Source organism: Podarcis pityusensis (genome assembly GCF_964106645.2).
Source record: "Podarcis pityusensis genome assembly, chromosome: 7".
NCBI lineage: Eukaryota > Metazoa > Chordata > Lepidosauria > Squamata > Lacertidae > Podarcis > Podarcis pityusensis.
The window spans coordinates 54623836-54636721 of NC_138031.1; the positions used below are offsets into that span (position 1 = coordinate 54623836).

A 12886-nucleotide genomic window follows, 5' to 3' on the forward strand; every position below is an offset into this window, starting at 1 on the left:
AGAACTGGATTTAAGATTGGAAGAATTGAAAATGGAGAATCAACTGTGGAAAGGTGGCATGCGAATAATCTAAATCAATCAGTACCTCAGGTTTATTATTATTAAAATTATATTTTTATGTTCCATTTCAGTGGGTCACACAGCCTCTGCACAAGCAAAGCACGATTGTGAAAGCCCAATAAACAGGTCTTCTGGAGGCACGCTTGATTATTCCAAGTGGTAATTTCACAGAGAGAATCTATTGCAACAGGATATCAAAACATGATGTTTCCTCTTACTTCCAGAAGTTAAAGTGCAAATGTACTCTCCCTTCCACCTAAAGTTCCTCCCTGAATCTGTACCCTCACTAGGCTTTTTCTTTTGATAGAAGCCCTAATTCAGAACTGTGTAATTCATGGCAGGATTCAGCCACTTGAGACTACCTACTGTTAACCAAGCTGAAACAATCAGAGAAGAAGCTGTGTTCGTCTGTTGCTGCAACAGCAAATATTTTGTGCTTCTGCTTCCAAAAGATCACTACTATTTTATAAGCCTGCATTTGTGCATTTAGCATTGCAAGTGCTATCTTATAAAACATAATTGTGTGACAGAAGGGAAAGAAACAACCATCGCATATTATGTTTTCATACTTCTGCTTGAAAATTTCATTGAAAACCTCTCTCCAAACCATCAATTCCATGTCGCTTTGGCTAAAATAAATGAAAAGTTCTGGAGCTGAATGCTGGTACTGCTTGAGCTTTGGTATGTCACTGCTAAATGCCAGTGCCATTAGCAACAAAAGTGATAAAGCATCACTGCAGCTGCAGCACATATAATTTATAGCCCCTGATCACATTATGCTTTAAATTATTGTCTTGTCACGTTTATGATATAGTCTCATAATAATAATGAAAAAAGCAATGTAGGCTGAATTGGAGTTTATTATTTTTTAAAAAAAATAAAAAAAATGAACACAATAAAAAGCCCTGACTGCATACATCAAGAGAAAAGAATCACTGCAAAGGGTGAATAACATATAACTTCTGTAACAGTAAGATCATAATTTCTTTATAGCGAATCACTTTTGATGAATTCTCTTTCTTCATCAGTCACTGAAGGTTTGTTCTGACAACAAGATTGATTGGGCAGGTCAAGAAACCATCAGAAGACTCAGCCAATATCCTAGAAAAGCTCATTGAATTTTTCCATTCTTTCATCCAAAGCAGAAAACTACATTTGGGCTGAGAAAAACATATCCACTCATATGGTTATAAATCTTCCCCCAAAGAACTTAATAGTTGTATGTTTTGAGAAACAAATAGCTTCATGTCTAATTGGAATAATCAGTGTTTAAATTCCAAAAGAGAGATGGTAAAATTCACATATGCCAAACAGACACATGTTTTCTGGCTTGGAAGTATTGTCTGCTAATCTAGTCTGAATTTGGACCATCTATATTTGACTAGGAGAGGGCAAGAATGGGAAACGAGTAACAGAGATTAATGCTGAAGACTTACTATCTGTAGAGAGACTTTCCCCTGATATATATATATGAGAATGATGTTGTTGAAGAAGAAGAAGAACCTCATCACAAAACTCATAGAAGTGGGATTTTCAATGGAAAAGCTGCATTTTAGTTTGCATAGTATTCCAGGAAGGACAAATAATTTTCTCTCCTGTCCCTAATTAAAACTAGCAGAATTGGTGTGGCCAGGTGGGGATTTTAAGCTAAGCTGCCCTGATCAGAGTATCTGAAGCATCTTAATGGTGAAGGGTTGTTTATCTGGCTTATGCTCATTGCCAGCTGGTTGGAAGAGATATTGAGAAAGGAGCTATTCTCAGGCCCTGGGGGCTTTATGACATCTACAGATCTATGGTTGTCGAGCCAGGATGAGATGGATCAGTCAGGTGCATCCTCAGCACACCTTTAACATGAGCAAGTGGGAAAAGATATGGATCGTTTAATTTACTGATCTAACACTGGGAGCCAGAGTGAAGTTGCCCGTATAAGGGAGGTTATTCCAGCTCCCCCGATAAGTTTGCAGGAAGGTGCACTGCACTGCTGGTTAGATATGGCCAACATGTTGTTTCTCATTACAAAACCTTAGTGATGTGCATTCCATGAATGAGCCATCTGCCATGAGGTGATAGGGGAAATAGCGGCTGCATCAGATCTACCCATATTAACTTATCATCATCAGCAAGCTTCAGACCACAAAAGCCAGCCAGTAGATCCTGGAGTCTCTTTACCAATAAAACCCAAGTGTTAAGAAGAATTAAAGTAGCATAATGGCATAATGTGCCTTTCAGGGCAGTGTTGACATACATAGCCAAGGTTACTTTAATCAGGTGTCAACCAATGAAATCCTGAGAATGTGTCCAAATCAGAAATCCTCGCTTGCATTTTGTTCAATTTTATCTTGTTAGGATCGCCTGCAAGGATCGCCCTTGTTGCACCTGAAATTCTCTTCATTTGTTTGCTGTATGTGCACTCTTGTTCCTCTTGTTTATGTGGTGTGTTTTTTTAAAAGAAAAGTGTCATTTGTGAGCAAGTGCAGCTATACATACCAATAATTCTGAGCAATATATTAAAAAAGCAAGGACAGAGCCTGAGAGGAGAACTACATGTCTCTCTTCAAAGCTTAGATCAGGCATAGGCAAACTCAGCTCTCCAGATGTTTTGGGACTACAATTCCCATCATCCCTGACCACTGGTCCTGTTAGCTAGGGATCATGGGAGCTGTAGTCACAAAACATCTGGAGGGCCGAGTTTGCCTATGCCTGGCTTAGATGCAACTTCTCCTTTGCAAAAGAACTAGAAGCCCACAATTCTATTGGAGTTGCAGTGGGCAGGAGCAGTGTGCTTAACTCTTTGTTCATCCTCTGTTTATCTCTCCAGCTCTCCACCACCAGTAGGGAGCACAGGGCTAGAAAGTGGCTGGGAGAGAGTTGAAAGAGAAAAACTCTGGATGAGGGCTTTCCCTCCTGCCTGTTGTTCACCTGATGGAAAGTGCCACCTATGTGAAGCAGCCGTTGCCACAGGGCTTTGAAGACACACGGTGGAGGAATACTGTATAGTTCTGCCCTGAAATATCTCCTCCTGATTGTGGAGACAAAAAAAGAGTCCTACACTTCATCCCCAAAGGAGTTAACTGAGGAAGATTCACTAGCAAGTGCTTATTTAATAAAGTACAGACTGCCAGGCAGAGAAACTTGGGCTACACTAACAAGCATTCAGTACAAAAATAAAGAAAATTTTACTTCTATGTGAAGGCAGAGAAGAGGGGAGCTATTTTTATATGAGCAATGTGGGGGGGGATGTGGGGGGACGACCCATGGTACTATGGCATGGTTCCAACAAAAGCTTTAGCTCTGTTTTCATTATTTCCAGATAAATAAACAAAAGAAGGCCCCCAGGCCTTGGTGCATCCTGTTTACTAGACCCTCAATTTTATTATAGATATTCAGGGCGGGTTTACCTATTCAGCCTTGTCAGCAGAAGCCCTGTGAAAGGACTTCCACTTGTGCATTGTTGCCTTCCCCCCCTCCTCTCCACTGCATTCCCTAAATTTGCTGGGTGGGGGAGAAGAAGCCCCAGAACACTGTGAGAAAGGAGGGAGTATTGATCCATTTGACAAGCTGTAATGCAGATGGACTGATTGGAATAGCTCGATGTTGAATTCCTGTGTGTGTGTGTGTGTGTGTGTGTGTGTGTGTGTTTCAGCTCTTCCAGCACAATTAAAACTACTTGCCTTGCAATCTACAGGTGAAGATTTCCAATCAAAATAACTAGAATCAGGCAAAATAAAGATCCCCAAAGTATATTTAAAATCAGCCTACCATAGAATAATTTATTTTGCGCCACCTAGAGAACTTTGTGATATGTGGTGGTATACGAATGTCACAATAAATAAACAAAAACACAACACCTGACTAATTACCGTAATCTCCATTTTCCATATGCCAGTATGCCATTACATGACTACATAAGAATTATAACTTACGATAAAATATATATAAGACTGACAGCAAATAATGTTACTGATTTGAGCTTCCACATTACCAGACATATGCATGTCTACTTAAAAGTAAACCCATTAAGGAGAATGTGACTTATTCCTAACTACACATACATAGGATTTTAGCCTTACAGGGCAATCATATACAAGTCTCCTTAAAAGTAAGTCCTCTTGACTGACACTGCAATCTCATGCCTCTTAGCTCAGAGTAAGCTCTATTAAAATATATGAAATTTACTTTTGTGTAGATATGTATAGGGTTTTTTTGTTAACCTTTTTAAAATTATTCCCATTGTTCCAGTTGATTAAATAAAGGCAGAGACAGAACTGAAAAATCAATAAAGTCCAGAATCCTTTTTCTTTTTGCCTTTTATATCAAACTAGACATGTTCCGGATTTGAGATTTGAAAGTGGAAAAGCCTGTGATAAAAGTGGAACTGCGTATTTTAAAAGAGGGTTTTGTGTTTAGTATTACATTATATGAAATGGATCTGAGTGGTAGAGACAGACAAAGTGAGATACAGAGATTAGACTTGTTGCAAGGGCAAGCACACTAGTATCTACTACAATCTTTTAAAATGGTAGACACATGTCCTTAGTGCTAGACAATCTAAATCTTTTGAATAGTTAAAATAAGGTGGTGGTACATTTAGCTGTGCAACTGTACACACTGGCTGTAAAACAATAACAATAAAAGTTCACAAAAGGATGAGGTACACATGGTCTGGTCTGCAACATAGCTCAATACTCTGAAGCACATACATATCTACCACAACACACTCACAGACAAATTTTGCAGCACCAGGGCCACCCAAGACGTATTGTTACTTGAGGTGAACCACCAAATAAATGGCAGCTCCCTATGCTGGGGAAGAAGGAGTGAGTGAAGATCTACATCAGGAACAAGGTAGGAATAAATATCTTCATTGGCATCTGCTGTCCCTGTGGATCCTGTCGCCTGAGGCACTTGTCCCCCCTGGTCTCATGGATGGGCCAGCTCTGCACAGCACTACCAAGCACAATTAACTGAGCTACCTACAAATCAGAAAGTTCTTGGTTTGAGTCTCATTTCTCCTTTTAACTTATCAGGTGATCTTGGGCAAACCACTGTATATCATCCTCAGCTTCCTATGTATGCCTTGGGAATAACATTAGTGATCTGCCTTGCATGACTGTTGGAAGAGTTACAGGAAACTGATTATGAAGTGCTTTGAATATTTTCTAGTGTTACAGAAATGATAGCCATCAAGGCTAGTAGCCATTGATTATGCTCTGCCTCCACCATCAGAGGCAAGTATCCTACTGGATATCAGCTTCTGGAAACCACAGGAGAGGAGAATGCCCTTGTGGTCAGGTCCCATAGGCATCTGGTTGGGCACTGTGAGAACAGGACTAGAAGGACCATGGGTTTGATCCAGCAGGCTCTTATTATGTTCTAATAATAAGCCATCTTTGTCCCAGTGATAAAAATGTTACTCTTTAAGTGCTGGAAAAATGAGGTATAGAAGAATGAATTCCTTGCAAGAAATTGGGGGGGGGGGGAGTGCATTTGCTGTGCTGTGAACAAACTAGAAGGACCCACCTAAATCTAAAACATCCCTTTAGCTCAAAATGGCCAATTTATTATACAGCCTAAATCATGATTTAGAACACGTGACGGTTATTATTCTGTGTGGTGACAAATTGCTTTTCCGTCTTATAAAGGAAAATAACAGTTTACAGGTTCAATAGTGCAAGTCATATTAAGCAAAGCCTGTCGGTACAAAGTAATAAATGCTATATTAGTAAAGCCACTTCTTTAAATTAAGTCCCCAAATCAGAGAATGGAACAGGACTGACCTTGGATCTTGGTGGTGCTCGGATGTACCATTTACAATCAACTGCCTCAGTGTCCGAAGCTTTCCCTTCTTTCCCAATTTGCACAGATTCCACAATTCCTTCAGATCCTCCCATCTCAAACTCACAAACTGAGTAACAACAATAACAACAACAAAATCAAACCCAATAAAGAAGGTGGAGGGGAAAGGAAATATATATCTATATATAGATATAGATATATATATCTCAATTAAAATTTGTAGACTTCCAAGTGTTATAAAACACTGAACATACCAACCTGGCAATGGTTTCAAAACCCCAAGGTCCTTGAAATCCGGATCTTAAAATAAAATTAAGGAAGAAACAATTAATTTTTTTCTTCAAAAATTCAGTTGCAAACTAGCTTAGTCTTTATTTAGGGGGCCCCCTGTAGAAAAGAGCTACTAATGTACATTCAAGAATGTGACTTGCTTTTAAAGAACAAAGTCACCCACTGAAGGATAATGTAGCACAATAAATTGCTCAAACAAGCTGAATTTGATTCCCCCCCCCCTTATATGAACAACTGGCTGTGATGATAAGTTTTCCCTCCCATGAAAATAACACTTGCTAAAAGAAGGCTTAGCATTAAAGGCCAGTTTCACCATTAACAGATTAGACATTTAAATATATACTAATACCAACAGTACAAATACAGTATGCTTCAGGGACAAGAAAGGTTCCTTCAGAATTTTACCCACTTTGTAGACAATGCTTTGTTTAAATGACAACCATATCAGTTACAAGAGTTGCAAAACTTACTTTCAGCTTTCGTTTATATTCAGAGAACAGGTTACAAATAGTAGATGTTTAATCTTGATACAGGATGAATGCAATGATCAAAACAGGCACAGGACTGAAATGTACAAGATAAGGGATCACCAATTCTGTAGTATTACAAGTGTGTGATTTCTTGGAACTTATGCTTCCACAGGAAGCGTTTGGAACAGGGGCAGCACTGATATGTAAAAGTCTTTTGAGACCACAAAGTTCTAACCATTTAATTGTCTTCTGATAGGGATCAAATGTTTAATTGATGCCTGCTGGGTCTCCAATTGGTCTCAAGAAAGAGTTTATGTCAGGAATGGATCTAGAGCTTTCTGGTGATATATGAGATAATGTGATGCTGGTGCTGAGATTTGCTAGCAAGGGTATGGGTTGAGAGGTTTTAGTGCATAGTGGAGAAATCTGTTGCCCATTACTTCAAGAAAGCAGGTGCTCAAGTTATGTAGCAAGGCATTCTCATCAATGACTGACTGCTTCAGAGACACAGAAAACCACTGATTTGCAAAAGCCTAGGTAGCCTCCAGAATGCTTTTAGAATGTTGTGAATGCTTTACCATTTAGAACTAATTTTATGCTTGCATTTTGAAATTGTTATAAGCAGCAGGCAAGTTTCAGGATACAGCATGAGAAAAAAACCCAAATCTGAAATATTTATAAATAAATATACATTTATTCACCTTTCTTCTTTGCAGGCATGTCTGATTTTTCACCTTCATAAGCAGCTATTCCTCTCCCCCCACCCCCATCACACACAAAAAATTGCTGGCCTAGAAAACTTGACAGAAATCTACTGGGATTCAGCCTACTAAAATTGATGATTAATACTTTTTAATTGGTTCAATGAGTTTATTAACTTTACATTGTTTGTCACCCGTCAGAATTATACCGCAGTATCTCAGCCTTGGAAATAATGTTTCAAAATGTGCAGATAAAGAAAATGCACATGTGCAATTATAGAAATTAGATACTGGAATCTGTTTAAGTAAGAACATACAGTACAATGTGTTTATTGCATATTATGCTTACTCTGCCTTCCAAGCAGCTCAGTATAGCATACATGAGGCCATGCCGCCTCTGTCCGCACAACAACCTTATGGTGTATGTTAGGTTGAAAGAAACTGACTTTATTTATTTATTTATTTATTTATTTATTTATTTATTTATTTATTTATTTATTCCATGCAATCTAGATACCAGTTGATTGTAAAAACAAAAAAAGAAACTCAAAGCAGTTGTTGTTGTTTTTTAAAAAAGTCTTAACTCAAACCTTTCCAGTCAGATTCATAGCTAAAGAGGGACTAGAATCCAGAACTGCCCAAAAACGCCACGCTGTCTCCTATACCACCATCACTACAAGTACCACTGAATCCTCTTTTCCCAGAAGCAGTGCTTAGTAATTTTAAAACTGTTTCCAGAGGGATAGCTGTGTTCTATCAACTGTGGATTGAAACAACACAATGGGTTTTGAATCACACTACATATGTGAATTGGCTTAGCACATGCCTGACAGAATGTCTGGCGTTTTTTTTTTTTTGTGAATGGCCACTGTGAATGGCATCTGTACTTTTCTGCATTTCATATCCTTCTGACCTCACTGTTTACGTCTCCCAGCTGTGTGTCTGTGCACTTGGTACTCACTTGATACTGAGCTAGATGGACCAATAAACTGACACAGTTCTCTGTGCAGCAGCCAAAGCCTAATTCTTATCACTATAGTGCAATTCCACAATAAGGAAACAAAATAAAAACCTGGTAACATCTGGAATTGCCAAACACATTTATTGGAAAGATCATATGATATTTTTTAAAAGGTTTTTTAAAAAAATATTTATATGCGGCTTTTGTGGGGGAAACCCACAAAGTGGCTTACAACAATAAAAACTACAATCCAACATTACTAAAACCAGAATTCATAAAAACTACAATTATAGTATTCCAGCCTCTATTATAACAAGAATTAATCAGGAGACTCAGCTACATTAGGCAAAATACAGTGTTATGAATGTTGTAGAGCTGAAATAGCAACTCAATTATATTTTCAATTGTGAGCTTTACAATGGTTTTTTGCAGAGAATATTCAATGCGGTTTTTTTTATAGCTGTGTAGATCTAGCCAGAAAAGGCCAATTGAAACAAATGAGGATTTAAAGCCTTCCCAAAATCTGAAGTGTAGCTGTTTACTGTCAATGTGCTGGGAGGGAATTCCAAAGGTTTTGTGGTCACCAAGCTCACAGACCTGGGAAGTAGATACATAACTAGGGCCTCCGTCTTAGATATCAGGGTCCATGTAGGATGATCTGACATGTCATCCTAGCAAATAGACAATTTTCTGGACCCTGCTACCAGAGTAAAGGGGACATTCCACACATCTTCCTTAAAGATAGGTGGTGCAACACCAAAGTGCACTTTTCAGTTACACCCATCCTGTGCTAATAAAGTGAGAACTAGGCCATTAATGCCACTAGAGGGAACACTACTATATCCCATTCAATGAGCATGTCGCTATGTGTAAGATCGGATCGTCTATTTTCCATACATTTAACAGCAGAGCTACTTATGAAATCCTCCTCTGCTGAATTTCTTTCCATATTTGGGATTTCAATATTACTGGGAACATGAATAAGAGGGGAACTGATTAATTTTGGTATCTGGGGTTTTCACTAAAACAAGTGCACATAAAAATTGGCTGATGCTGCTATTTTCAGGGGACTAATCTGCTGCTGTTTTCACATTTTCGCAGGAAATATGATATACTCCCATGGTGGGGGTAGCCAATGTGTTGCCCTCCAGCTATTATTGGATGACAACTCCCATCAGCCTAAGCCAGAAAGTCCAGTGATTAAGGATGATAAGTTGCATTATGTAATATATGCATTACAGTGGTACCTCAGGTTACATACGCTTCAGGTTACATACACTTCAGGTTACAGACTCCGCTAACCCAGAAATAGTGCTTCAGGTTAAGAACTTTGCTTCAGGATGAGAACAGAAATCGTGCTCCAGCGGCGCAGCAGCAGCAGGAGGCCCCATTAGCTAAAGTGGTGCTTCAGGTTAAGAACAGTTTCAGGTTAAGAACGGACCTCTGGAACAAATTAAGTACTTAACCCGAGGTACCACTGTATTCACACACACAAAAAAAAAATCTGGCATTTGGCCCCTTTAAGAGAAACAGCTATGACCCAAGAGGCCAGATCTGAGTCACTGGTGTATCCTAGTGGGAGAAATTAGATTCTATGCAGGCAGACTCTTAGGCCTCACTAATAATAAAGTCTGATTTACCATTCACCCGGTTTTCCATGAGTTCCTGCATAAGCAGCACAAAACAATACATATCTACAACCACTTCTGCAGGACATCATGTTGGATGCTCCTGTCCATGGTGCTGGAATGCACCATGAACACCCTCCCTCTTTCTCTTAGAATGGCAATGGCTCTCACCTGAGAGGTGCTGGAACTGAGTTTTGACAAGTTCCCCCTGTAAAAGAGCCTTGCTCCTGTCCTACAGGAAGGAAAAACTTGTCAAAATAGTTTATTCAAAGGCTGTTGTCAGAATGTTATTTTTGGTTTATTTATTTACTTGTTTTTAAACTCTGCAGTGGGTCAGGGTTCTAGCTACTGGGAAAGAGTAACAACCAGAGTGAAGAAATATGTCAATTGCAAGGAAACTGTGCTTGTCCTTTCTTATAACAGTTGGAAGTCTGTTAAAAAATAAAAAGGCAGGAGGGTAATCTGGGTTATAACCTGACAAATTTGCCTGCCTGCAGACCATCAACAGGAACACATTACGGCTGAAGCCGGGGAATCCTGGCCTACAGGAACTGCATTTCCCCCCTCTAAGTTTCCACTGCATAATTATAACTATTTCAAGCCCTGACAGCTCCTGAGAGACCAGCACAGTAGTCATGCAGTTTGTGAACATCTGCATTGCTGTATCAATGGTGAAATATAAAAAGACAGGGAGACATCACTGAGTGCAATAGAAGTCAACTTTTCCACATCAACCACACAGTAAAGGAAAATACCACTGCAGCACATGTGAATATATTGGCCCTCAGCACCACAGCAGGATTTTACTTCATCTAATGAACTGCTTAGCAGTGAGCATAGCACGAGATAGGCAGAAATGAAGGCCTGACTATAGACTGGCTCACAATGCCATCTAGTCCCATCCTGGTGCATCGCAAAAGTCTGCTGCTCTGACTTACGGGCCACCAATGACCTAACATATGCAACAATGACTTCCAGTTAATAATGCCACTGAGTATGTCAAGAAGTGGCCACGATGATGAACTTATCTGACTTGCTGCATAATGCATGCCTGAGGAGTTCACCCATCATCAAAAGCAACCAAAGTCAGAGCAAAGGCTCATTTGTCCCAGCAGGGCTTTAATTAAATCTTCCGTCTGGAAGCAAGGAAGCTGCTTGGCCTGATTTTCAAAGGCATTTGTGAAGTATGTTCGTTATTTTGAGGAAACAAACCATAGCTGCCCAGAACACTTTTTATTTTTTTGCCGTATCAGGACTTGATGTTATTGCAAAAGGCTATTTGTTAAAATCAAGGATGCCTTAAACCCTATAAAAATCAAATCCAAAACAATGCCTGTAAGCATAGACTGGTAAACTAGGCAAGAAATTAGATACAATATAGCTAATTACTTTTGGTTGACTTGCTGTGTGCAATTCAGTTAAGTACTGACCGTAAGTCATTTGATGTGGACACACCACAAAGAGCCCTGGCCAACTGAGAACTTTCCAGTGTATAAAGCCATATAAAATCTGTATTTTAAAACAGGTGTTTTTAAGCACTACAGCAACAATAATGTACACTTAAGGTTGCCATACTGATTGATTAGCTGGGTTTTATCAAGTTTTGATTGACAGTTCATTTCTAGGCTCAATTCCAGCTGTTGAACCCAAATAGGCCCCAAATATCTGAAATACCACTTCTTTCTATATAGGCCCTTTAGTGTGCTAAGATCAATGGAAAGGGTCTCTTGGTAGTTCCACTGCCCTCAGAAGTTTGGGTGGTGGTGACCCAGGAGAGGGCATTCTTTGCAGCAGCCTCTAATTTGTGGAATTCCTTCCCCACAGAGGTATGTCTGGTACCTTCATTAGAGTTTTTGGTCTATGCTGAAGATAAACCTATTTACCCTGGTAGATACATTCTGTTGTACCATTAATAGGTCCCAATTCCCATTGTCCTTTTTTTAAAAAAAAGGAAGCCTTCACCCCTTGTAGAATCAGAGATATAATGCCAAATATACAGAACCTATTCTGCTCACTCATTTTGTGAGAAATGAGCCTACTCTCACCAAGCATCATTTTTAGCTGATTAGTGAAATCACAGCTATGATTGAAATTTAGGGGGGGCAGTGCTAGCTGTGTGGTTTTTAAAAAGTTGTTTAAAAAGGCTGGCAGATAAGGGGTTACTTGAGTCCGGTTACTATGATAGGGTGAGAGAATACAACTCTGCAGACTAATCCAGTACTGTTATTTAGTCTGTTTGGTATGCAAGAAGATTTACTGGCTGCGTACACACCATATAGCATATTTAAATAAAGAATATCCCCCCCCCCCAAAGAGTTCTGGGAACTGCAATTTCCCCTCACAGCACTATAATTAATGTTTTATGTTTTATTATGTTTTTATATCTGTTGGAAGCTGCCCAAAGTAGCTGGGGCAACCTAGTTAGATGGGTGTGGTACAAATAATAAAATTATTATTATAAATCCCAGTACCCTTCACAAAATAAAGTTCCTGGAAATCTATTGGGGGGGGTGCTTTAAATGTATAGTGTGTATTCAGATATTGTGAATGTATGTCAACCCTGCAGTCCAGACCACTGTTATTACTCTAGGCATGTAAACAACCCAGGGAAACTGGTGTCTGTAGATGCAGTCGTGACCTTGAAGTCTTCCCTAGCATTCCCAAAGTCTCTAAGCCCCCAACCCCAACTTATTGCCCCTTTGCTTATCAGGTGGTGAGAGTTTACTCCCTTGAAAAGTACATAGCTGAAGGAGGAAGTTGGAAGAATGGTGCCATTTTCCTTTCTCTTTCAGCTCTCTGTGATTTTCAAGGCTCAGATTAATTCTACTGGATCTGACGTTTACCCATGTCCCTTGGAAAAGTGAAGTTGGTGTGCATGTGTATTTCCTGTATTTCATTGGAGGAGGGCTGTTCCAAGGAATGGGGGAAAGAAGTAACCAGAGGGGGTGATGTCCACGGCACTGACTCAAAAATCCAAAT

The 12886-nt window shown here is 39.5% G+C and overlaps 1 protein-coding gene across 3 annotated transcripts in view; it reads right to left on the reverse strand.

Moving 5' to 3' along the window:
- Window positions 1–12886, reverse strand: part of NETO1 (neuropilin and tolloid like 1) — a 102669-nt gene that overhangs the window by 31400 nt on the left and 58383 nt on the right. For 2 of the 3 annotated variants that reach the window (XR_013988766.1, XM_081014211.1), the window contains exons 5-6: window positions 6115–6156; window positions 5838–5965 (exon numbers count right to left, since the gene is read on the reverse strand). The exons of the other annotated variant lie outside the window; for it this stretch is intronic. Coding sequence is in view for 1 of the 2 variants with exons in the window: in XM_081014211.1 (XP_080870337.1) it covers window positions 5838–5965; window positions 6115–6156 (170 nt within the window). In the remaining variant the exon portion in view is untranslated. The remainder of the gene's footprint in view (window positions 1–5837; window positions 5966–6114; window positions 6157–12886) is intronic. 3 annotated transcript variants of the gene reach the window in all.